The sequence below is a fragment of the Oryzias latipes genome, chromosome 3, assembly GCF_053564925.1.
Source record: "Oryzias latipes strain Hd-rR chromosome 3, Olatipes_Hd-rR_3.1".
NCBI classification, from domain to species: Eukaryota; Metazoa; Chordata; class Actinopteri; order Beloniformes; family Adrianichthyidae; genus Oryzias; species Oryzias latipes.
Window position 1 is genome coordinate 8949989 of NC_136239.1, and position 25860 is coordinate 8975848.

The following is a 25860-nucleotide window of genomic DNA, read 5'->3' on the forward strand; positions in this document are numbered from 1 at the left end:
TCTCCACGCAGGGAGAGGCATCCCTGTGCTCTCTGGCAAGACCAAGAGCCGGCGATCACATTACATCTGAGCCTTGGGGTGTCTGTGTCTCTGTGGTGTGGGTTCTGGTCCTTGCCGTTGTGGCGGCCTTCTCTAAAACTCCAACTATGGGTGATCCTGGTTGGGCCAAGTTCATAACACTCCTTGTGGCCCCCCACCACCCTTGGGCATCTTCTTCCTGGGCAGGGGTGGCTGTCCCCTGCCTCGCTCTCTCCTGGACCAACCGTGGGCTGGGTGGCTGGCTGTCTGGAGTGTGGAGTGGGTCCGAAATCAGAAATATTTCTCTGGATGTTTTTTGTCCATGTCTCATCAAACCAATTATGAAGGCTGCAATACCTGGAAGTGTACTCTATTCAAAGCCCTGTAATTTCAGAATTATGTGTATTCATAGACATGCTACACATGTTGCACTTCATGCTTTTGGTCCCAATAGTAGTTCTGAAGTATAGGGAGGATAAAAAGGCAGCATGGTTTTTAGAATGTTTGATGTTACTGACATAGCTCCCACTTCAAATCCACTGTGAAGATGCCAGGCAGAAAAGATGTTTGGAAAGATGGCTCAGTGTTAACATAAGATAATCTCTGTTGATTCATTTCCTTCCCCAGGTAGCTGTTTGACCTCTTCTCATGGCAGTGTTTCTTGTGCCACTCTGCTGGTAAAGAACTCTGACTCTCAATTTTTTTCCAAACTTTTCTGAATGTGTTCTTCCTCTGTCTCACCCCCACAGAACATGATGAGTGTGCAAGTGGCAAAAATGTGTGTGATGAAAATGCCATCTGCACCAACACCATCAGAGGACACCTGTGCACCTGCAAGCCAGGCTACGTGGGCAAGGGCACCATCTGCAAGGGTAAGGTCTTGCCCTGGAACAGCCCTCCAGACACACAAACACAGACCCAAACTTTCCTTCACATCCGATCAGAGCTCATTCCCTGCCCCGTAATGACATGGTTCAAGCCTCCCTCAAGTCACTAAGCTAGAAAGCAGCTGCAGCAGAGATGATGAAAATGAAAATTGATTTTGGGCCAGTTTCAGGCTGTATTTGAACGTGTGTGCAACTGCTCACTCATTCTTTTCCCTGTTCGCTGTTGATTGTTGCCCTTGTCTGCTGCTCTGGCTCTACAGCTGAATCTGAGCAAGTGTTATTTTTCCCCCTCCAGTATATTTGAACCACATCTTCATTTGGAGACATTTTGTTTATACCAAAAACACTCTGATTTGCTGTTGCAAGGTAACTAAAATGCATAAATTTCATACATTGAGAAAAAAAATGCCCATTTAAAAGCAGTTCTCAGCAGCCTTCTCAGTAATTACATGATCACAGAGAAACTGCTTGAAACTCTAAAATGGTTTTGAGCATGGTTCAGTAGGAGATCCTTTAAGAGAAGTTCTGCCATTTTTTCCTTTGACATTCAGCAGACAATAGACCAAGAGTAAGAGAAGATGTCGGACATTTGAGCTTGCGCACCATAACGGAACTAGAAAGCTTTGCATTCAGCGGTCATGTCCTTTTAGCATAATGTCCTCACAACAGTCTTTGCATAATGTTATTGTTTTTTTTTTTTTGCTTTAGTATTTAAACTTTAGTCCACATCTCATCATTGAGCCTTTGCCTTTTTTTTCATTTTTTGTATGAAAACCACACTAATGGAAACTAAACCCCCACAGCTTTCACTGAAATAAAATATCACGCAGTCAAAATGAACTAACTGCTTTTTTAAGGTTAATGCTCTGGCCACCCAGTTGAAATGTAAAGTGATAGTTTATTAAGGGTTAATGTTTGGCAGTTACTGAATCAGAAGTTAACTTCAGTTCAGAACACGATGGTGAGATATTGATTGATTTGGTTGATTAATTGATTCCAAGCATTGTTGTCAAAGCAATGAAGAATTCACATAGATTTATCAAACTACACAAATGATGAAATGCATAGATTAAAAAACAGAAGAAAAAACACTTAAGTCACATTTGCCTAATTAAATATATTGATCATTAACTAAGTCATGTAGAGCTTGATTTATTGCTTGAAAAGGAGTGGGAAGAAGCGAGTTTATATAATCCCACCCCTACTGTGTTAATTCATTTTAATTGTTTTACATAGTTTTTGTAATCCGGTTTTGATCAGATACATTCTTTTCAATTTACAAAATCAAGTTCATATTAATGATTGATTATCTTCAGAAAACATTCATACATAATTTCAGTAAACATTAACGGTAACCAATATGTAATGATGTAGGAATTAAATTCACTACATTAACGTGGTTTATGAGTGATTTTAATCTCCCTTGGTGTAGCACACATCCAATTGAATGATCAAACTGTAAATACAGAATGTTGAAAAAAAACAACAATAATAATAATAATTCTTGGAAAACATAAACAAATATATATATTAAACAGCTGTTAAACTGCTCCAAAATATTCCATTGTACAGACATAACCAATATTAAATTTTACATACACATTTTCAGTCATCTATAGCAAACTGACACAACTGACAAACTGACAAACTGTGAATACTGCACTAAATCCACTCATCACTCAAAAAAAACCAAAACAGCAGATCTAACTCTTACCACGCTGGGGAGAGGATCACAAATTCTGATAAATGTTGCTGTTTCTTTAAAATTTTTTTTTTTCCTCCACTGCATCAAAACAAAGGCTAGAAGCTTTGAAACTGCTCCCGCGGCAAATTCAAAATGGCGGCGCCCACAACATCAACTACGGTGGCTCTTAAATGCCAAAATAGGCAGGCGCCCAACAAACATAAATTAAAGCGGCCTCTAGCGGCCTTAACATCCCGGCCCCGATGAGCGATTGCGAAAGTAAATCGCTCATCCCTAGTTTCTACAATTCCCAAATGTATTAAAGAATCAAATTTATAGTACTAAATACTACACTAAATAAAACACAGGCAATTGCATGTGTGGCAGAATCAAATTTTAACAAGTGCTCATATATTCAAGTCTCTTATGCATCAGTCATAGCACCCAAAAGTCACAGATGGCAGTATGGAACTAGTCCTTGGGCGGTTAAGTCTTTGATTTATTTAGATTCGCCCACCAGATTGGCCTCCAGCAGACAAATCTTGGCAGTAGGACGATCAAGTTCACCTGAAGCTGTTTTCACTCGAACACTTCGAACTAGTCCATCTTCACCCGGGTGAGTAGCAACCACGAGCCCTAGGGGCCAGCTGTTGCGTGGAGTGTTCTCATTGAGGATGAGAACCAGATCGCCAAATTGCAAGTTGCGCCTAGGATGAAGCCATTTCTGACGCTTCTGGAGTGTGGGTAAGTATTCCTTCAGCCATCTCATCCAGAAGACGTCAGCGAGGAACTGAACCTGACGCCAGCGACGTCGGTATAAGTCCTTCTTTACAAAGGCGCCAGGTGGAAGAGACGGACCTGCGCGAAGTAGCAGTAGGTGGTTGGGTGTCAGTGGTAAGTGGTCAGTAGGGTCCTCGCTTAGCTTGGTGATGGGGCGGCCATTGACGATAGCTTCAATGGTGCAAAAGAGCGTGGCTAGCCCTTCATCATCAAGTGGCTGAAGTGCGATGACAGCGTTGAGCACAGAGCGAACAGATCGTATCAGCCTCTCCCAGACACCACCCATGTGTGAGGCACCTGGTGGGTTGAAGATCCACTTGATGTTGCTCTGCAAAAGGTGGTCTGCTATCTTTCGCTGGTTCCACTCAGCGACAGCCTGACGAAGTTCGCGCAGACCTCCAACAAAGTTGGTTCCATTATCAGATCTGATTTCTTTGGGTTCGCCTCTCCTGGCGATGAACCTCTGCAGAGCATTGAGAAAGGAATCAGTATCGAGGGTGTTTGAGACCTCCAGGTGGATAGCTCTGGTTGTAAGGCACGTGAATAGGCATCCGTACCTCTTGAGTTCGCTGCGGGCTCGCTTTACCAGCAGAGGGCCGAAATAATCGACGCCAACGCGGCTGAAGCATGGTTCACTTGGAGTTACTCTCGAGTCAGGCAAGTTTGCCATCTGCTGGTGGTCAGGTACTGCCTTCGGCTTGCGACACACCATGCATGATTTGAGGACAGCATTGAGAGCATACCGTGCCTTTAAAATCCAGAAGCGTTGGCGAATTTCTGAGAGAACCCGTTCCATGCCTGAGTGCCCGAGCAGAAGGTGGTAGTGTTTGATGAGTAACTTGGTGACATGATGGTATTTAGGTAGTATGACTGGATGCTTTGCTTCAAAGGGGATCGGTGCATTCACAAGACGTCCTCCCACACGTAGTAGATCCGTCTTGTCATCCTTGAATGGCTTGAGACTGGCGATGCAGCTTGATGGAATTTCACCAGAACCGAAGCATGAGCCCTGTATATTCTGGAGTATAGCTACTTCTGCAGCTTGTATCTCCTCAACGGTGATAGGTTCTAGGAGTTGCTTGCCTGGTTTCTTGCGTAGCAGGCTTTTCAGCCGTAGCAAAATGGCTACTGCACGTCTTAGACGGTGCCAGTCACAATATCGCTCTAGCAGGTTGTCCAAACCATCAGCTGTTTTGCAACTGGCCATGTACACTGCTTTGGTTTGTTTGATCTCGGCTATCTCAGGTAGGCTGCCCAGCTTGGGCTGAGTGGGCCAGTCTTCCTCTGAGCCTTGAAGAAACGATGGTCCTGAGACCCATCGTTCACTTGACAGGATGTCACTGGCAGACATTCCTCTCGAGACATCATCTGCAGTGTTGGATGCTGTGTCAACATATTTCCATTGATGACGCTCGGTGTGTTCCTGAATCTTTGCTATGCGGTTGGCAACAAAGGTGGTAAAGTGTCGTTCTTGATTGTTAATGTAGTGAAGCACAATAGTGCTATCAGTCCAGAAGAAGGTATGATCCACAGGAATTTCTAGGTGGAGTTTGATATGCTGGTCCATATCAGTTGCAGTGACAGCAGCGAGCAACTCCAGGCGCGGTATGGTGGTTGGGTTTAATGGGGCCAACCTAGCCTTGGACATGATGAGTGTGCACCTGTTGTTCACCCTGAGGTAGGATATAGCACCGTATGCAGCCTCTGAGGCATCAGAGAAGTGATGCAGCTGGACTTCTGAAGAATTGCCAGGCATTGTTATTCTGAGGCATCTGGGAATAGTCAGAGCAGATAGGAGGGGTAGATCTGTCAACCACCTCCTCCACTGATCTGCAATGGCTTCTGGAAGTTGTGCATCCCAGTCCAACTTCTGACGACACAGCTCTTGGAAGAGCAATTTTGCTTTTAGTACGAAAGGACTTGCAAACCCCAAGGGGTCGTAGACGGAGCTGGTTGCGGACAGCAGACCTCTTTTTGTTGCTGGTCTGCTGATGGGTCTAGCATCAAAGGTGAAACAGTCCTGCTCCGCATTCCACAATACACCCAAGATGCGCTCATAAGGTAAGTCGTCCTGATCAAGGTTGAGCTCGCACACAGACTTGGCCCATTCATCAGCTGGGATAGATTTCATCACCCTTTTAGAGTTGCTCAACCACTTAGTAAGCTTGAAGCCCCCGTTGGCAAGTAGTTGACGGAGTTCTGAGGCGAGTGCGATAGCCGCGTCCTCTGTGGGTAAGGACTTCAAGCAGTCGTCGACATAGAAGTTCCTCTTCACGGTTTGGACCGCATCTTCACCGTAGCTGCCCTTGTTGTCTTCTGCAGCTCTTTGTAGGGCAAAGGCAGCAGCACTTGGACTCCATACACCCCCGAAAAGGTGAGCAGTCATGCGATATTGTTTGGGTGGTTTGTTTGGGTCATCATCTTGCCACCACAGGAACCGAAGTGCATCTCTTTGGTTTGGTGGTACTCTGACCTGGTAGAACATGCCTTCAATGTCGGCGTTCAGTGCAACAGGCTCTTGTCTGAACTTTAGAAGTACGCCCAGTAATTTATTAGTCAAATCTGGGCCTTGATGTATGCGGTCGTTCAGAGAAGCTCCTTGGTAGCGAGCAGCACAGTCATAGACTATGCGCACCTTGCCTGGTTTTTTAGGGTTTAGCACAGGATGGTGTGGCAAGTACCATATGGCTCCATCTACACCATCTTTATCTTTCACTTCCTCAGCATACCCTTTCTGCAAGGAGTCATTAATGCTCTGTTTGTACATCTGTTTCAGGTCTGGATCCTTAGTCAACCTTTTCCCTAATAGGTCCAGCCTGTGCTTGGCCATTTGGTAGTTGTTTGGTAGTTGAGGAGGATGCTGTTTGAAAGGTATGGGCAACACATAATGTCCATCTTCTTTGGTAACGTTCCTCTTCCAAAGTTCCAGAACTTCTCGGTCAGAAGCTGATGGTAAGTCGCTATTCACATGAGCCGGATCATCAAGCTTCCAGAACTTTTCCACAACTTGCTGCAGAGCTGTCTCCGCTTGAGTGCAGTTAGCTGAAAAGGTATCTAGGACACCAGAGACTGGACCATTGAGAGTCCATCCGAGACCAGTCAAGGTTGCATAGGGCTCACCTGCCTCACCGCGTCGGACTTCACGTGGGGCCAGTATGTCAGGTTGGTCAAGCCCAATTAGCAGGTGAACCTCATCGGCTAAATCAATGTCCCCAGGACATATGTTTTCAGCGATGTCCTGTTGATGGGTAAACTGAGATATTTCCTGCACCGTGACCAGGTTGTTAAGGCTGATGTTCAGGCGGTCACGACTGAGAACACCCTTCAGCAGGTAAGATTCTCTGCGTTGATGGTCTTCCACCCGTAAATCCACAGACAGGGTGTCAACGTTGACATTCTTTGACTCCATAGTACTCAGTTTAATGTTCATCCTATGTGTCTCAAGCCGTAGTGCACGAATCAGCTGCTTGGAGCAGAAGGTGCCATTTGCGCCATTATCTAGAAGGGCGAAGGCGTTGATCGAGAAGTGGTTGTCTGGATCGGAGACCACAACTGGTAGAATGGGTAGAGCAACTTTCTGCCCATTAGGGTGGTTACGCTTCCTGGTAGCAGTGGCCTGGATCTCTGGTTGTTGGTTTGCAGTTGGTTCTTCTACACTGGCTGTAACAGGTGGGTTGTTGTTGGTTGTTGTGGTAGATTGGTTGTTGTTGGTTGTTGTCGCTACTATTGCAGAATGAAGCCAACTGTTATGCCTTTGTCCACACCCAGGCACCTTACAAACCCATTTGCGGGTGCAGGTTTCTCTAGCATGCCCCGTCATGAAGCAGTTTTGGCAAAGTTTTTTCTGTCGCACCAGTGTCAGCCTGTCTTGTACTGTCATGCCTCTGAAAGAGGAGCACTGGTTAAGAAAGTGTTCTCCGCTGCACTTGGGACATTTGAGGGTACCACCTTTGACCTTGGAGCTGGTGGCCTCTGACTCTGTGGCAAAGGACTGTGCCTTCATCGGCTTTGATGATGACTTGGATGATGTGCTGGTTGACATGCTGTGGGTGAGGAGAGATCCAAAGATGGGATCTGATCTCTTCTCAGCTTCCTCTTCAACAAGTTTAACAACATCATCCAGCTTTGGAAGGCGGCCCGATCTTGTGATCTCATAATTAAATGTCAGCCACTTCTTCTTGAGATCATATGGCAGTTTCTCTACTATTTGTAGCAGTGCACGCCCTCCATTTAATTCCTCCTCACACTTCATGGCTTTTAGTGTGTCTCTGCAGCTGCGGAGGGTGTCAGCGAAGCCTTGCAGCTGTGTGATGTCCTTTATCGACTTGTAAGTCAGAACCTTGCCAATCCAGGCCTGGGAAATGGTGTATGGATTGCCGAATCGTTTCTTGAGCGTTGCCATGGCTTCAGTATAACCCACACTTGGCACAGGGTGATACAGACAGTGGCAGATGGCCTCCCTAGCTTAGCCGAAAGTGTAGTGATGGAGCCGAATAAGCTTTTCTTCATCTGGGACTGTGTCCTTATCGACCAGGGTGGTGAACAGTCGCATGAACTGCCAGTATTTCAGTGGCTCTCCATCAAACTTAATAATATCAGCAGGAGGTAGTCGCATTGTGTCAATATGTGCCTGGTGTTGTCGCCGTGACAACTCTAGCAGTTCGGCTACTGATGTTTCATTGTTGGCCGATGCCCCTAGTGGTGATGAAGGACCCAGGTTTCTTGTACTTGACTGCAGTTGCAATTCACTACATTAACGTGGTTGTTGAGTGGTTTTAATCTCCCTTGGTGTAGCACACATCCAATTGAATGATTAAACTGTAAATACAGAATGTTGAAAAAAAAACAACAATAATAATAATAATTCTTGGAAAAGATAAACAAATATATATATTAAACAGCTGTTAAACTGCTCCAAAATATTCCATTGTACAGACATAACCAATATTAAATTTTACATACACATTTTCAGTCATCTATAGCAAACTGACACAACTGACAAACTGACAAACTGTGAATACTGCACTCAATCCACTCATCACTCAAAAAAAGCAAAACAGCAGATCTAACTCTTACCACGCTTGGGAGAGGATCACAAATTCTGATAAATGCTGCTGTTTCTTTAATTTTTTTTTTTCCTCCACTGCATCAAAACAAAGGCTAGAAGCTTTGAAACTGCTCCCGCGGCAAATTCAAAATGGCGGCGCCCACAACATCAACTACGGTGGCTCTTAAATGCCAAAATAGGCAGGCGCCCAACAAACATTAATTAAAGCGGCCTCAAAACAAATAATCTTTGATTATTATTATTAAAACATATTATCACATTAAACCAGTAATTATTACCACACATTGCAGATTAGATAAAGAAATTCAATAGCTTATTGATTGTAATTTAAAAGATTTCAGTAATCATTTCCGGTTTGGCGGATGAGTGATTGGACGCAGGCGTCTGCTCTCCCGAACTTTTATAGCTTTTATAAGTCAAAACCCTAACTATTTGACCCTGCCCAAACGCGTTGTCGTTACAACTTGACAAGCAAATTTTGACCATAATCATGTCGCGAAAAAACACAAGAGAAGAAGAAAGGGAGGAAGAGAGTAATGTCGGAGTCTTCACGGCGGTGCTAACGGCTAAGCTAACGGAAACCAAAGCGGAGCTGCTGGCTGAAATCAAAGACACATACACTAAGTATGATCCAAACTGATCAGTGTTCAAGCCTCCGTTGGTGACCATTCTGAATCCATTGTCCAATTGGAAAGAGCAGCGGATTCTACCGCTGCTGAAGTGGCTGAGATTCAGTCCTACTTTCTTTTCTAACTTCGGACAATGCTAAGCTAAAGGCTAAGCTAGTGGATGCTGAAGGACGTAGCCGCCAGTGGCGCCACCAGGGGGTGGCCAGGGGTGGCCACGGCCACCCCTCTCCGACACCTGGCCACCCCAGTGGCCACCCCAGTAGCCACTATAAGCTGTGGTAGCATCAGTTGTGCGTTTCATCCCAAATGCACAGCCAGCAAGCGGGCAAGTCGCTCTGATCACCTAAACCGGCCCTCACCCCCTCCCCTCCCTGCTGCCTTTGAGTGCGCAGACAAGAGGAGCCGCTGGATGCAGAATGAATAAGACGCGTGGTTCACTTCCGCGTTCGAACCCTCAGATCCTCGGTCAGACAAAAGAACCAGTCTCAGTCACTAAAGATGAACTTTCTTTATTACTTTTTCTTTAAGTCAAAAACGGCGACTGACCGCGCGTGTACGCGCTCCACACCCTCACGCGCTCTCCCCCCTCTCTTCCTGCATTGTGCGAGCACCGGTTTCAGCACGCACACACACGCGTGCGCGCGTGAACGCACGCACGCACACACAATCACACATCCCAAAATGCTACGTTTCTTTTCCTGTTAAATATTTTCCGTGGGTCTTTAACAATCTGTTTACTGTACTTTAGATCTGAATAGATAGATAGATAGATAGATAGATAGATAGATAGATAGATAGATAGATAGATAGATAGATAGATAGATAGATAGATAGATAGATAGATAGATAGATAGATAGATAGATAGATAGATAGATAGATAGATAGATAGATAGATAGATAGATAGATAGATAGATAGATGACTTTATTAATCCCACAATGGGGAAATTCCATTTATCTGTGGCAGCAACACGACATTCAGAAATAATCGGTATAATATAACATCAATAAAGGACATCACAAATGACATTTATATTAAATAATTAAAAATATCACTAAAATTATTGTGAAAAATTATTATCAAAAATTAGATTCTTATTAAATAAAGAAATATATATTAAATATTAAATAAACACAGCTGCAAAGGTGTAAAAAACATGCGGTCTGCAAAACATGTAAACCCAGTGTGCAAATACTTGGTGCAAATACGCCACATCATCAGCGGTGGTAGATGTGTCATTACTTTTTATTAATAAGTAAAAAAAGGATGTCCCTGTCACAAGCCACTCATTTTCATGGCACTATTTAAGCACCGGTTGTTGTGTTACCGCAACATTTTGATGTGTTTTTGTTTCCACAGAGTTACCTATAGTCATTAGTTGATGCTTGTGTCTGTCCATTTTCAGAGAATGAAGAGAAATTCAACATATATTCTTATTTTAAGAATAAAAGTGCAGCAGAAGGAGTGAAAGAGATGGTAGGGGAGCAACAGAGGAGTAGTGAGAAGGAGGAAGATGAGACAGAGCAGCATAAATGACAGAAGAGAATGAGGAAGACAAAGATGAGACAGCATCAGAGGAGGGACAGTCAGCATCATTGGTCAGAGAAGCAAGGCAGAACTCAGCATAAGGGGCTCCACCTGTTCCTGGACCAACTGGTGAAGTTAGAATTATGTTACCCTAATAATAAAAATGTTTCATGATTATTAGTCTGAATAGAAATGTCAACAGATATAATTAACAATTAGAAGGATATTTTTATTATTATTTCAGAACAACAGATTAATTTTTTTGTTTATTATAGATATCTCTCAGTCAAGAGCCGAACACCCCAAGCAGACACACCTAAGCATTAAATATAAACAAAAAAATAAATAAATATATATCAGTAGTAGTATGTACTAATGGTATCTACTAGTATCTATTAGTTATTATTAAGTTCATGTTCTACAAAATATCAGTAGGCATTTATCTTTCTGTTGGTTTTCTAAAGGTTGTTTTACTACGTTTGGTAGAATGAATTTTAAAAATATAGCTCATGGTTTTTGTGTGCCACCCCAAGATTAAATGTGGCCACCCCCATGAAAAATTTCTGGAGGCGCCACTGGTAGCCGCCGCTGTAACATTCGCATTGTCAGGCTACCTTAAAACATCGAAGGCTCTGCGCCCACTGCCTTCTTCTCGCAGCTACTTTTTGAAGTGCTTGGTGCAGACATTTTGACATCTTTCCCAGACGTAGAAAGAGCACACCACTCGCCTGTTGCTAAACCCAGGCCTTCAGAGAGACCGCGGCATGTCCTGGTTTGCGTTCACCGTTTCCAGACCAAGGAGCTTGTGGTGCGGACAGCGCGCAGACTATGAGGGAAGCTGACCTATAAGGGCTCTCCTATTCAAATCTTTGAGGATTACTGCCCGGAGGTTTTGGAGCCGCGTGCCCAATACCGGGACGTGATGAAGAGGCTTTATGGAAAAGGCTTTAAACCGGCCCTGAGGTACCCGGCAAGGCTGTCTTTTGTGCTGAAAGACGGCTCCAGGAAACATCTCCCCTCCGTTAAGGATGCCACAGACTTTCTTTCTCATCATTGCGGAGAGTAGGGGCCAGAGGTGAGCAGACGGTTCAAGTGGTCACAAAGCTATGCATGGCAGCAGACCTAAAACAATTTATTAAAAAAAAAAAAACTGTTGTAATTATGCAACATTTTGTCTATCTAATGTTCTCCGTGTTAAGGAGTTACCACTGTTCTTCTTTTCATATTGAAAGGTTTAATTAAAAAAAAAGGAAAAAAATATTATTGTTATTAATTTTTATTTTTTTAATCCCTTAACTATTTTTCCTTTTTTTTTTTTCTTCATCGCATTCAAGTTCGGTTCCCGCTTTGCCTTATCATAGTTAGTGCTTTTTCTCTCAACTTATTTAAAATTTAGACATTTCTTTTGTTATTTCCATTGTTTACTGCTATTTATGTCCTATTGTTGACTTTCTTTCCCTATATATATATATCTATATATCTATAGATATATAGATATATATATATATTTTTTTTAATAATTAACTAATAATTTAATTTAATTTTTTACTGCTTTATCAGAATTTCACCAGTAGATGCATACAGTCTGAGTGCAACACGCATTTCAGTTTATCCTTCAAATTTGACTTAACCTTTTTTTTGTAATAGGGGAATTGCAAATATGTAAGTTTAGATTGACCTCGGAAGTTCTTCAGGGACGCCTCAGTGCAAATCTTTTGGTGTGTGGGGAAGTGCTATGGGGATGAATAGGCCTTTTTTTCTCTGTTGTCTATCTACATGGAGTACATGCTTCTGAACAGAAAACATGACTTATTTCGTCAAATAAGGTAAACGGGTCGCTGAGACTCATCTCCTGGAATGTTAAGGGGACTGGGAGTTTAATTAATCTGGGACGGGTGATGACGCATTTGAATCATCTTAAGGGTGACATTTGCCTCCTCCAGGAAACACACCTGCTAAACAAGGAAGTTCCTAAACTGAAAAAGAATTGGATAGGAGAGGTTTATCATTGATCATTTAATGCTAAATCGCGTGGTACAGCTATAGTTATTCGCAAGGGTATTCCGTTTAATTTGAAGAAGTCTGTCCTGGACCCAAACAGCAGATATGTTATGATCTCTGGTACACTTCACCACAACCATTATCTTTTTTTTTTTTTAGAACTTAAATTTTATTCAAACTTCTTGCAACAGAGCATTACACACGGTTGTCTCCATGGTTTCCACAATAATCAACCTTAACACAGTGGGTACATTCAAACTAGGATACACACAGGAAGTTGAATTACTATAAGACTCTTCACCTTAAACAGAAATATAAAATCTAAACATGACAGCATTTGACTAGCTAGAGGTATTATCAACCTGATGACAGTATCAATGATTTTGCTGGGCCCCATCTTACATTAAAGTTTTGCATTTGATGTCTTAATAGGAAAGTTATTCTTTCCATTTGAAAGAGATCTCTTACTTTCTGAATCCAGGTATCTAGGGTGGGTGGCTCTGTTTTCATCCATCTAATTGTAATGCATTTTAATGCTGCTGTAAAAAGTACATTTAGAAGGTATGATTCTGTCCGCCCTCGTATCTGTGCTGGGATGATACCAAGAAGCGCTACCATCAAATCTCTTGGTTTATCGACTTGAAATATCTGTTTTATAGCTCTGTACATCTCATCCCAAAAATTTTGCAGTTTAGGGCAAGTCCAGAAAACATTTGTATGGTTGGCCACCGCTGATCCACAGTTCCTCCAGCACAGGCTTGGTACATTAGGATTCATCTTGGATACAATGTCTGGGGTTAGGGTTTCACACCACACACTGACCTGCCAAGACGTACACACACAAACACACAATCAAAGCCATGTTATTTCCCATAACCCAGTCCTCTCCTTACAATACAACAGCGCTGGATTAAACGGCGCCGTTTTCAGTCTTGAACGTTTTTTCTGTATTTAACGTTAACACATACCGATGAAACGTGCATGCTGGTGTGTGTTTACAAAAGGCAGCGAGCGCAAAACTTAGTTGGTTGTGATTTATTTTTTCAGTCATCAATCAGCATTTAACATCCATCAAAGTCCTCATCTTCTGCATCTGAAACAGCTGGGCTACATTTCTATCAAACACGCCGGCTTCCCTTTCCTCATCAGAGTCCGTTTCTGTGCCGTGCGGCTCCAAAGAACAGTGAAAGCAGACACCTCAGGCCAAGTTTAAGTCCTGCAGTCCCAAGGTGTGGCGTAACTCGCCAGCGCTGCGTCCCGGTAAGGGGGGAGGATGGACAGCTTTCATTGTTGGAAAAAAACACTGCTGGAGGTTGCTGCGCTCAGCCTCGAGTCGATTTTCCAACGCAGGCAACCTCCTTTTCTGGGGAAATTCAGCTGCTGCTGCGTCTTCTTGTCTTGCCGGAGTTGGTTTTCCAGCGTCCTCACTTGCGAACCATGGATTCATCATTTTAAATTCTCTGGCAGCTGAGGTTCGATAAGTAGAAAGATCTTCACAGATTCGGACTTCCTGCTTTAATAACTCTTCTGATAAACGTAAAGTGTTAGCAAGTATCTCAATCCTTTTGTATTAACACAGAGAGTGAACCACAAATGCATTTCTGAAGAAAAAAGATCGTTTTTTTGCCTATTAATCAGAATTGTTCACTTGAATGCAGACATGCAGCAGCTGGCTGCCAAGGGACCGTCAACAAAGTGCAACCTCTGTGAACTGTGAAACACCATTCTGTAAAAATCAATAATCTCACCAAAAATAATTAATGTCTATATTTATATGAACTGGTAATGAAGACTCGTCAGCATATCCGTGTTACAGTAAATATTTTGGAGGAAAGTCCATCTTTATTTTATCTTGTTGCATATACTTTTTCAAATTTTAATAGATATGAAACATGACTAAAGTTATAGGTAGTTATAAAGATACTGAAGCTACTGTCACCAAACATTCTGTACGGACTAATAATGACCTTATTCTCATACTAAAATATATATCATAAATGTCAATAGTTCACTTTGTTTATTTTTATGAATTTTTCATATTTACAAATGGATCCAATTTGGTCAAAAATCCCTCAATAGCTCTGAAGATGCTAGATTTTTATTTTACATAATCTTTATTGTAGTAGGAAAATAAGGTTATGATTAGTCAGTTCAGTAGGTTTTGTGACAGTAACTACAGCATCTTCAAAGCTATTGAGGATTTTTGACCAAATCTGATCAATATTTAAATATGAAAAATTCCTAACAATTAACAACGTGAATTATGACATAATCTTTATTGCAGTAGGACAATAAGGTCATGATTAGTCAGTACAGGAGGTTTGGTGACAGAAGCTTTAGTATCTTCAGAGCTACTGAGCATTTATGTTATGATTCATATCTCTATTAAATTTTAAAACCTATAAGCAATGAAATAGAGGCTGACTTTCTAACAAAATTTAGAATAATAATAATAATGTAGCATGACTATGCTGACGAGTCTTCATTACCAGTTCATATAAATATAGACATGTATTCGCTTTTTAAAAGTTTACTGATTTTTACAGAATGGTGTTTCACAGGGTACGCACTTTATTGTCGGTCCCGTAGCAGCCGGCTCGCTGCTCTGTTTGCGTTCACAGCTTAAAACGAACAATTCTGATTAAAAGGCAATAAAAACGATATTTTTTCTTTAAAAATGCTTTTGTAGTTCACTCTCTGTGTTAATACAAAATGATTGAGGTACTTGCTAACACATTTGAACGTTTATCAGAAGAGTTATTGAAGCAGGAAGTCCGAATCTGTGAAGATCTAATTTAACCAAACTGCAGCTGCTTGATTTCCGTGCTCCTCCGCGTAGCTGATAGCTTGCAGTTTAAACTGTGCCTCATAATCTGACAACATGCCTAAGATTCACCCTGAGACCAAAGCATTGATTATCATGAGGCTGAAGACCAGATCCACTGCTGAGGTGGCTGACACCTTCAATGTATCTCAGCGTCAAGTATAAAGAATAAGAAAAAGATTTGAAGAGACTGGAGATGTTTTTGACAAGCCCAGGTCCGGCAGACCCGCAAGACAACTGCTAGGGAGGACCGTTTGTTGGTTCGAAAATCCAAGGCCAGCCCCTTTTCCACTGCAGCAGAGCTCCACCAGGCCTAGTCACCTCAAGTCCCTGGGTCAACCAGAACAGTTTGTAGAATGCTGTCTCAAAATGGCCTCCATGGTCAAATCAGTGCCCAGAAACCAGCACTAAACAAAAGGCAATTGAAAAAACGTGTGGCATTTGCCAAGGCCCACATCCTGCTAAAAGGATGGACGCTGGAAAAGTGGCAGAAGGTGGATTTCTCAGATGAGTCTTCAGTTGAATTACATCACAGCCGCCGCAAATATTGCAGGAGACCAACTGGAGCCCGCATGGACCCAAGATTCACCCAGAAAACAGTTAAGTTTGGTGGCGGAAAAATCATGGTCTGGGGTTACATCCAGTATGGGGGGTGTGCGAAACATTTGCAGGGTGGAAGGCAATATCAATAGCCTAAAATATCAAGAAGTATTAGCTACGTCTTACATTCCCAACCACAAAAGGGGTCAAATTCTGCAGCAGGATGGTGCTCCACCGCATACTTCCACCTCTACATCAAAGTTCCTTAAGGAAGTAGATCAAGGTGCTCCAGGACTGGCCAGCCCGGTCACCAAACATGAACATCATTGAGCATGTCTGGGGTAGAATGAAAGAGGAAGCATGGAAGACGAAACCAAAGAATCTTGATGAACTCTGGGAGGCATGTAAGACTGATTTCTTTGCTATTCCTGATGACTTCATCGATAAATTGTATGAATCATTGTCAAACCGCATGGATGCTGTCCTTCAAGCTCATGGAAGTCATACAAAATATTAAATATGGATCTCACAGTAGCACTACTTAATTCACTGATGTTATGCAACATATTTTTGTTTTTGAAGTAAATTATTTGTTAAATTTTCACATCACTCTCTGTAGGCGACAAAACTTTTGTCTTGCCAAAATGTGACCTTTCTGTGTTCGTTAAATGATCAATCTTTCTTCAGTGAAGCAATTTTATTTTAGCATATTGAACATAATTTTGGAGAGTTTTAGCTTTCATATGAGACATTTCTAAAACCAATGGATTCATTAACAGTGAGATTATACACTTTTGTTTCTACAAAATGGATAAGCAACAAGACTTTTGTCAGGGACTGTAAATGAGCTTTTGAAATTCGGGGTGTCTTGCATGCCCAAATAAAGGAAGTAAGAACAGAATCAATTAATTTAAAAAATGAATTATTGAGAAAGATAGGCAGACACTGAAACAAATATAGAAATTTAGGAAGTAAAACCATTCTGGTAAAGCCGGAAAATTGACCAAAAGTTTTTATCACGTCAAAAAGAGGAGGAATAGATTCTTCCATATCGGACAGTGTAAGGACAACATCATCTGCGTACAGGCCAATTATGCTCTCGGAGGTGCCATGCTTTATCCCAACAATGTCCTGGTTTGCTCTAATAGCGACAGCGAGCGGTTCAAGTGCAAGAGCAAAGAGGTTTGGAGAGAGACAGCAACCCTGCCTGGTGCCGCGGTGTAATTGGAAAGGGGTAGACCTATTGTTATTAGTAATCACACAGGATTTGGGGCGAGAATAAAGCATTTTTATCATGGTCATAAATCTGTCCCCGAAACCGAACTTCTGGAGTGCACAAAACATATAATTCCACTCTATTTGATCAAAGGCCTGCTGGGCAACCAAAGAGAGAACGGCAGCACGAGGGAGTTTCGTGAAAAAAAAAAATCCCTGTAAGCTGCATAAAAAAGCCGAACAAAGCGGCAAGTCCCACTCACGAATAGGGGGCTGCTGGATGACAGAGCACGCTGGCGTCCAAACATGAAGAAAAAGAGAGAAAAATAAAAAAAAAACACCCACTCACTGCGTCCATTAAACTAGATGTAAAATAACAATATGTAAACCTACATTTTAAACATATACATCTAGAAAATCGCGTATAAAGCCTATCCAAAGAAGAATCGAGCTATGCAAATTAATATTCAAATATTCTATAAGAAGAAAGAAAACGACTCATTAGTCTTTTTAACTTAGGAGTTGTTCCCTAGGGAGGTAACAAACCATTCAGCATCTGCTGGAGAGGTGAACACCTACACCTCGTTGTTGTAGACCGTATAAAGTTTGGCTGGGAATCTTAAGGAGCATTTTGCACCAGCTTCAATCAGCTTCTTCTTCACGGTGTTGAAAGCTTGACGTTGTGATGCAACCTCTGCTGTGTAATCCGGGAAGATAATGGAGAGGAGCCTGTTGTCTGCTGAGTCGAAGGATTTTAGCCCCGTCGCGGTCATGATGGATTTTGACGATGAAGGCCTGGGGAGGCTTGCCGTCCTGCGGCTTCGGCTTTAGGCTACGGTGAGCATGGTCAATTTTAACGGGCTTGGCAAAGTTATTCTGGCCGAGTAGTTCGGGTATCAGCCGTGTCACAAACTCAGTAGGATTCGCCTTCTTTTCTCCCTCTCTTATTCCCACAATCCGGATATTCTGGTTTCGAGAGCGGCTCTCCAGGTCATTTATTTTTGACTTCAGGTGACTGTTAGCCGCCTGTAGCTCAGCACATGTAGCTTCCAATGCGGTGATGCGAACATCCGTCTGGGACAAAATTTCCTCCATGTCGTCCAGCCGTCGCTGTCCGCGCCCATCATCTTTCTTGGGTCCCATGATCTTCAAAAATGAAGCTGAAGGATCTTACGACAACTTAGGCTTTAGTTTGGCGAAAAACTTAATTGTATATGTAGGGAAAAAAGCGTATATAGAAGACCGATGCAGAGCCTCGGGAAAACACGTCTACTCCATCACTGCACACGAGCGGCCCCCCGTCCGCCACCAATCTTAACTAAACAAAAAGCCTCCTTATACAGAAGAGCCAACAAAGAAGTAAAAAAACCTCAGAAACCACGTACGAGAAAAAGATTGTCCATAATACATCGGTCAGGCACATCTCACTGATCTCTGTGAATGATCACACCCAAAACATTCTTAAGTCTATTGGACAGGACCTTAGAAAGCAACTTATAGTTTGTACAGAGCAAAGCAAGCGGTCTCCAGTTTTTCAGGAGAGTTAAGTCCCCTTTTTTAGGAAGAAGAGAGAGAACAGCGTGACGGCATGAGAAAGGTAACAATCCAGTCTTTGAGCAATCCTTGTACACCTCTAGTAGATCCGGGCCCAGGCACTTCCAGAAGTGTTTATAAAAATCCGCCGGCAGCCCATCCAAACCAGGAGACCTCCAAAGCGCCATCTGACCCACAGCAGCAGTCAATTCCTCCATGGAGATTGTAGAATCCAAAAGATCCCTGTTTGCGTCACTCAGCCGTGGGAGTCAGCAGCTGATCCACACAGGCGCTGTCACAGTCCTCTTTTCCTAATAAGCCGCTATAAAAATCCACCGCAATAATTCTCATGGCAGCCGGACTCGTAGTAACAGTCCCATCATGAAGGCGCAGACAGACCATCTGTTTCTTCTTAGAAACAGATTTCTCCAGGTTGAAAAAGAACGACGTGGGAGCATCCATGTCTCTGATGGTGGTAAACCGAGCTCGTACTAAAGCTCCCTTAGCCCTTTCATGGAGAAAGGAACTTAATTCCCCACGTCTGCTCTTAAATAATTGACCTTGTGAAGCACTATGAGTCTAACAAGTGTTTTCTAACCTAGAGATTTCTTTTTCCAAAGCAGATATTGCTCTCTTAGTTGTAACTGTGGAATGACTTGTATACTGTTGACAGAAAACCCGTATTTTTGCTTTACCCACCTCCCAGCACTGGCTAACAGAAACAAAATCAGATCTTCTACATCTCCAAAGCTCCCAAAAAAACTCAAATTTCTCACAAAAAACTCTGTCTAGTAGAAGCCTCACATTAAAATGCCAGTATGAACTTCCTTTTGTAGAAGATCCAAGGTGTAATTCTAGTGTTATCATATGATGATCACTAAATGCAACTGGATAAATGGAACATCCAGAAACCCTGTTTCTAAAACTGCCTGTGATATAAAATCTGTCCAGTCTAGCGAGGCTCAATTTCCCACCCACATTCCTGGCCCACGTATATTGTCTGGTTTGGGGATTATTAAGCCGCCACACATCAACCAAAGAAGAGTCAGAAACAATCTTAGATAAAACCGAGGATGACTGGAAATGAGGTTCTGCACCTGTCCTATCTAAAGTAAAATCCAACTTGCAGTTCCAGTCACCGCCCATCACTATAACATCCCCTGGATCACAGTTTTTCAAAAAAAACCTCTTAAGTGAGGAAAAAAGGAATTCTATAAGCACCTTCTGCAGGTGCATAAAAGTTAATCAAATAAAAATTAAACCCGTTCAGTTCAACCCTCACAGCAAGGAACCTGCCCGCGGCCACCTCACTGACGGATAAGATATTAAAACTCAGCCTAGGTGAAAAAATAACCGCCACCCCAGCAGAGAAGAATGTACCATCAGAAAAAAAAGACTGACCCCTCTGCTTCAGTTGTCACATCACTATGAGTCTCCTGTAAAAACAAAATATCCAAAGCCTTATCTTCAAAAATATTTTTAATTATCGCCCTCTTTTCCGTATCCCTCCCACAATTTATGTTCAAAGAGCCTGTCTTAACTGTAAGCAAAGAGTGAAGGAGGAAAAGTGAAAGAAACAACAGTAAAGATAACACCCACACACCCACACAAACACAGTCATAACTATGTTAACATTTTAACCTTTTTCTTCATTTTCAACCTTATGCCCAGCGTTTCCCCACTCAAAGCACTTCAGACTCCCCGTGCTGGCGTAGACCAAGTAACTGCCATCCCCGTGCTTTACGTGGAAGGACACATCCAGAGTCTGAGCAGAAGAGCTCAGAAACATGAAAACCTGTCTGCGGAAGGACTGCGCATGCTTCAGTTTCTCACTCCTGCATCCTAAACCCACAGTTCGGAAACCGCTGGCAAACTCTCCATAACGCTGCAGCTCTTTCTCTAGAGCGTCGTTGGGAATGAACGGGGGAACACCCGAAACAATACCGCGGTCAAGTGAGCCGACATCTGCGCAAGTGCGGTCACGCCAGCCGTCACTGACTCTTTGCATGCGCGTTTACATCATAGTTTACGGTACACACGTCCAGCGAGCTGGAAAGACGGCATAAAGCGCTGATATCACCCATATCACAGTTACCCATTATAGAAATGACATGTACTGTACTCTGAAATAAATGAGAGTTATTGCATGCCCTGTATCGTTATTTAATGTAAAAATGTTTTCATTTGGATTGCATGTCTGTTCATTCCATAATAAACCACCAGAAATGACGTGTTTTGTCTGAAATATAATCAATCAGACAGATTCTAAAAGTGAGATTTAACACTGACAAGAGTGTTTTGTGGGTTGTTGAGCATGACATGGAATGGAATCAAGCAGAAATGAAGAAACTCCAAGTAAAATCACATCTGGTCCTGTCAACTCTTTCTAAAGTTGCTACATTTAAGGTGACGCTAAACTTTCACTGGATTATTGTTGGTAATAATGTTCACTAACATCACAGCAAGTTTGAAAAAGAATGACTGGAGAATATTAGAGATATTAAAGTTATAAAACAATTCGGGTCTCCTCATTCACAGACAGTCAGTAATATGTAAACCCTACAAAATGTTACTTCTTTCAAAGGTGACGCAAAACGTTCACTGGATTATTATTGGTAATAATGTTCATGATCATTACAGCAAGTTTGAAGGAAAATGACTGGAGAAAATGGAAGATATTGACATTATAGTCTGATACAGGCTCAGTCAAATGTAGTTAAAGTGTAATATGTGAACCATACAAAAGGGCTTTTTATCAAAAGGTGACGCAAAACTTCTACTGGATTATTGTTGGTAATGATGTTCACTAACATCACAGCAAGTTTGAAGAAAAATGACTGGAGAAAATTAGAGATTTTGACATTATAGTACACCTAAGCATCCTGCTTGTATAGTTAAAATAAAACTTGTGAACCATTCAAAAGGGCACTTTATCAAAAGGTGACGCAAAACTTTCACTGGATTATTGTTGGTAATGATGTTCATGATCATCACAGCAAGTTTGATGAAAATTGACTGGAGAATATTAGAGATATTGACATTATAGTCTAATTCATCCTCCCTCATAGTTTAACATTTGAACCATTCAAAATACCACTTCTTTCAAAGGTGACACAAAACTTTCACTGGATTATGGTTAATAATGATGTGATGAATGTAGAAAAGTAAAGATATTGACATTATAGACCAATTCTGGTCTCCTCATTCATAGTCGGAGTATTACATGTTTATAAACCTCAATATTAGGTAAATACACGGTTAGAGTATGTTTTTGCAGTCATTTTTCTTCAAACCTGCTGTGATGATCATGAACGACATTACTAACATTAATCAAGTGAAAATGTTGCGTCACCTTTTGATAAATGTGCATTTTGAATAGGTAATACGTAATAATTTAACTATAAAGGCAGGATGCTTAGGAGAACTATAACTTTAATTTCTCTAATATTCTCCACTCATTTTTCTTCAAACCTGCTGTGATGATAATGAACATCATCCCCAACCTTAATCCAGTGAAAGTTTTGCGTCACCTTTGAAAAAAGTGGTATTTTGGATGGTTCACATGTTCTATTATGACTATGTAAGAGGAGGCCTGAATTGGTCTATTATGTCAATATCTTTACTTTTCTACAGTCAATTTTCATCAAACTTGCTAAGATGATCGTGAACATCATTAGAAACCATAATCCAGTGAAAGTTTAGCGTCACCTTACAAAAAAGTAGCATTTTGTAAGGTTTACATATTACACACTGTCTGTGAATGAGGAGACCCGAATTGTTTTATAATTTTAATATCTCTAATTTTCTCCAGTCATTTTTCTTCAAACTTGCTGTGATGTTAGTAAACATTATTAACAACAATAATCCAGTGAAAGTTTTGCTTCACCTTACAAAAAAGTAACATTCTGTAGGGTTTACATATTATTGACTGTCTGTGAATGAGGAGACCCGAATTGTTTAATAACTTTAATATCTCTAATATTCTCCGGTCAATTTTCATCAAACTTGCTGTGATGATCATGAACATCATTACCAACCATAATCCAGTGAAAATTTTGCGTCACCTTTGAAAAAGGTGGTATTTTGGATGGTTTAAATGTTTTACTTTAACCACAAAGGCTGGATGCTTAGGAGAACTATAACTTTAATATCTCTAATATTCTCCGGTCAATTTTCTTCAAACTTGCTGGGATGATCATGAACATCATTATTAACCAAAATCCAGTGAAAGTTTTGTGTCACCTTTGAAAGAAGTGGTATTTTGAATGGTTCAAATGTTAAACTATGACTATGTATAAGGGAGGATGAATTAGACTATAATGTCAATATCTCTAATATTCTCCAGTCAATTTTCATCAAACTTGCTGTGATGATCATTAACATCATTAACCAACAATAACAGTGAAAGTTTTGCGTCACCTTTTGATAAAGTGCCCTTTTGAATGGTTCACATGTTTTATTTTAACTATACAAGCAGGATGCTTAGGTGTACTATAATGTTAAAATCTCTAATATTCTCCAGTCATTTTCCTTCAAACTTGCTGTAATGATCGTGAACATTATTACCAATAATAATCCAGTGAAAGTTTTGCGTCACCTTACAAAAAAGTAACATTTTGTAGGGTTTACATATTACTGACTGTCTGTGAATGAGGAGACCCGAATTGTTTTATAACTTTAATATCTCTAATATTCTCCAGTCATTTTTCTTCAAACTTGCTGTGATGTTAGTAAACATTATTAACAACAATAATCCAGTGAAAGTTTTGCGTCACCTTACAAAAAAGTAACATTTTGTAGGGTTTACATATTATTGACTGTCTGTGAATGAGGAGACCCAAATTGTTTTTTAACTTTAATATCTCTAATATTCTCCAGTCATTTTTTTTTCAAACTTGCTGTGATGTTAGTAAACATTATTACCAACAATAATCCAGTGAAAGTTTAGCGTCACCTTAAATGTAGCAACTTTAGAAAGAGTTGACAGGACCAGATGTGATTTTACTTGGAGTTTCTTCATTTCTGCTTGATTCCATTCCATGTCATGCTCAACAACCCACAAAACACTCTTGTCAGTGTTAAATCTCACTTTTAGAATCTGTCTGATTGATTATATTTCAGACAAAACACGTCATTTCTGGTGGTTTATTATGGAATGAACAGACATGCAATCCAAATGAAAACATTTTTACATTAAATAACGATACAGGGCATGCAATAACTCTCATTTATTTCAGAGTACAGTACATGTCATTTCTATAATGGGTAACTGTGATATGGGTGATATAAGCGCTTTATGCTGTCTTTCCAGCTCGCTGGACGTGTGTACCGTAAACTATGATGTAAACGCGCATGCAAAGAGTCAGTGACGGCTGGCGTGACCGCACTTCCACAGATGTCGGCTCACTTGACCGCGGTGAAACAATGACCCGCGTCGACGGCACCGCGAGCGGGGACACCTGCAATAACTCCCCGCCCACAGTGATGCCACACGCGATCAAGTCAGACACCAAACGCTCCTCTGTCAGAAAAACAATCACTCATTTGTTCACCCGGGAAGCATAAGTGATGTTAGCATGAATGACTAAATCTCCCACAGCAAGGAGAATTGTCTCCACGGACACCTGCGGGTCGGGTTTGGAACCGGATCCCATGCCTCAGGGACAAGGAGGACGCCATCCCGGCGAGGCGGGTGAACCACTGATCCCCCAAACTCACCAGTGAAAGTCGTTAAAATCAGCAAATAACTCCAAATAGAAAACGAAAAAAAGGAGCACTGAACCACACAAACTGTCAAACTCTCAAACTCACTCACCCACACCGTCCATGCTGTCGCCGCTACCAATCTCCCAGCATGCATTGCAAGAAAGAAAGAAAGAAACAAATGATCAAAATTGACCATAAATAAGTGAAAACAGCACAATAACAAAAAAAAGATATGTTTGTGAAAATACATGTGCCGGGTATCAAACTAGCAAAGTTGTACACCACAGTTCACGTGTCATGACAATATGCCACCAACCAGGTAAAACATACAGGACATATAATCCCTGTAAACCTTGATTATTTAGAAAGGTTTAAGGATTTGAAAGACCAAAAGTCATAACAAGAAAATTTTAATAGTTAATAGTTAAAATAGTTGAAAAATTGTAGGAGTTAAGTGCCAAAAAATGGCAGAAGAAACTATATTAAACTAGAAGTAAATGCAGGATTGTATGGAGCCTGTAACCTGACATGGATAAAATAATAAATATCTTGTTCCCACCAAATTAATATCTCGTTCCCACACAATAATTGTTTTGGATTCATTGAGCTGAGCTCAATGAATCCAAAACATGTGCGTCCAGGAATTGTGGGATTCCATTTTCTTTGTCTATCTGGGCAGATTGGGGTCTAAGTTTGAGTTTTTGTCCATGGGTTTTATTGTCTAGCTGTTTTACCCTGTTTTACCTAGTGATTTAAACTGATATGTTTTATATCTTTTCTGCACCATGAGTTAGAGTGTGGGAGAGGATGATGACCAAACCCCTTGTGCGGTAAACTGTTCATGTAACTTAAAACAGAATTTGCATGATTTGAACTCCTGTCTTGTCATGTGGGACATTACTGCGCATTACATGTCTTTGATGTGAAAATTAAAAGACCCATTGGTTGAAACTTTGGAAAACCTTATCATTGTCAGATGTATAAATAAAATTAAAGCAAAAAATTAAGTAATATCAACATAAATTGTGTTAGGTAGTCATACAAATTTAAGTTGAATAAACTTAATTTAAGACTGTTCAGTGAGCAACAATATTAATTTAAAGTTGGGTCCAACTGCAGTTTTTAGATTGAATCAACTTAAATTTATTAGTTTGAACCTAAGTACATTAAGTAGGACCAATATGATTCATTTTTGTTCAAGTAACGCTATCTAATCATGTGGAAAGCATTTCCATAATTTTTTTATGTTCATTCAAAGTGAACGTTTTTTGAGTGTAGTTTACCTGCTTTGTTTTATCCTTATTCAATAAAGGAACATAATGTTACACATTGTGTTTTCATATTTTAATGGAATGTGTATTATTTTGTATGACAGAGTACTAGGGCCCCACTGAGGAAAAAGGATAAAGTCATAAATTTATGAGACTGGTTCTTTCTGCAGAAAAGCA

At 41.1% G+C, this 25860-nt stretch overlaps 1 protein-coding gene across 7 annotated transcripts in view; it reads left to right on the top strand.

The window, feature by feature from the left end:
- Positions 1–25860, top strand: part of LOC101158260 (protein kinase C-binding protein NELL1) — a 603730-nt gene that overhangs the window by 385769 nt on the left and 192101 nt on the right. For all 7 annotated transcript variants that reach the window (XM_023952325.2, XM_078944996.1, XM_078944997.1 and 4 more), the window contains exon 14: positions 768–890. In XM_023952325.2, coding sequence (XP_023808093.1) covers positions 768–890 — 123 coding nt within the window. The remainder of the gene's footprint in view (positions 1–767; positions 891–25860) is intronic.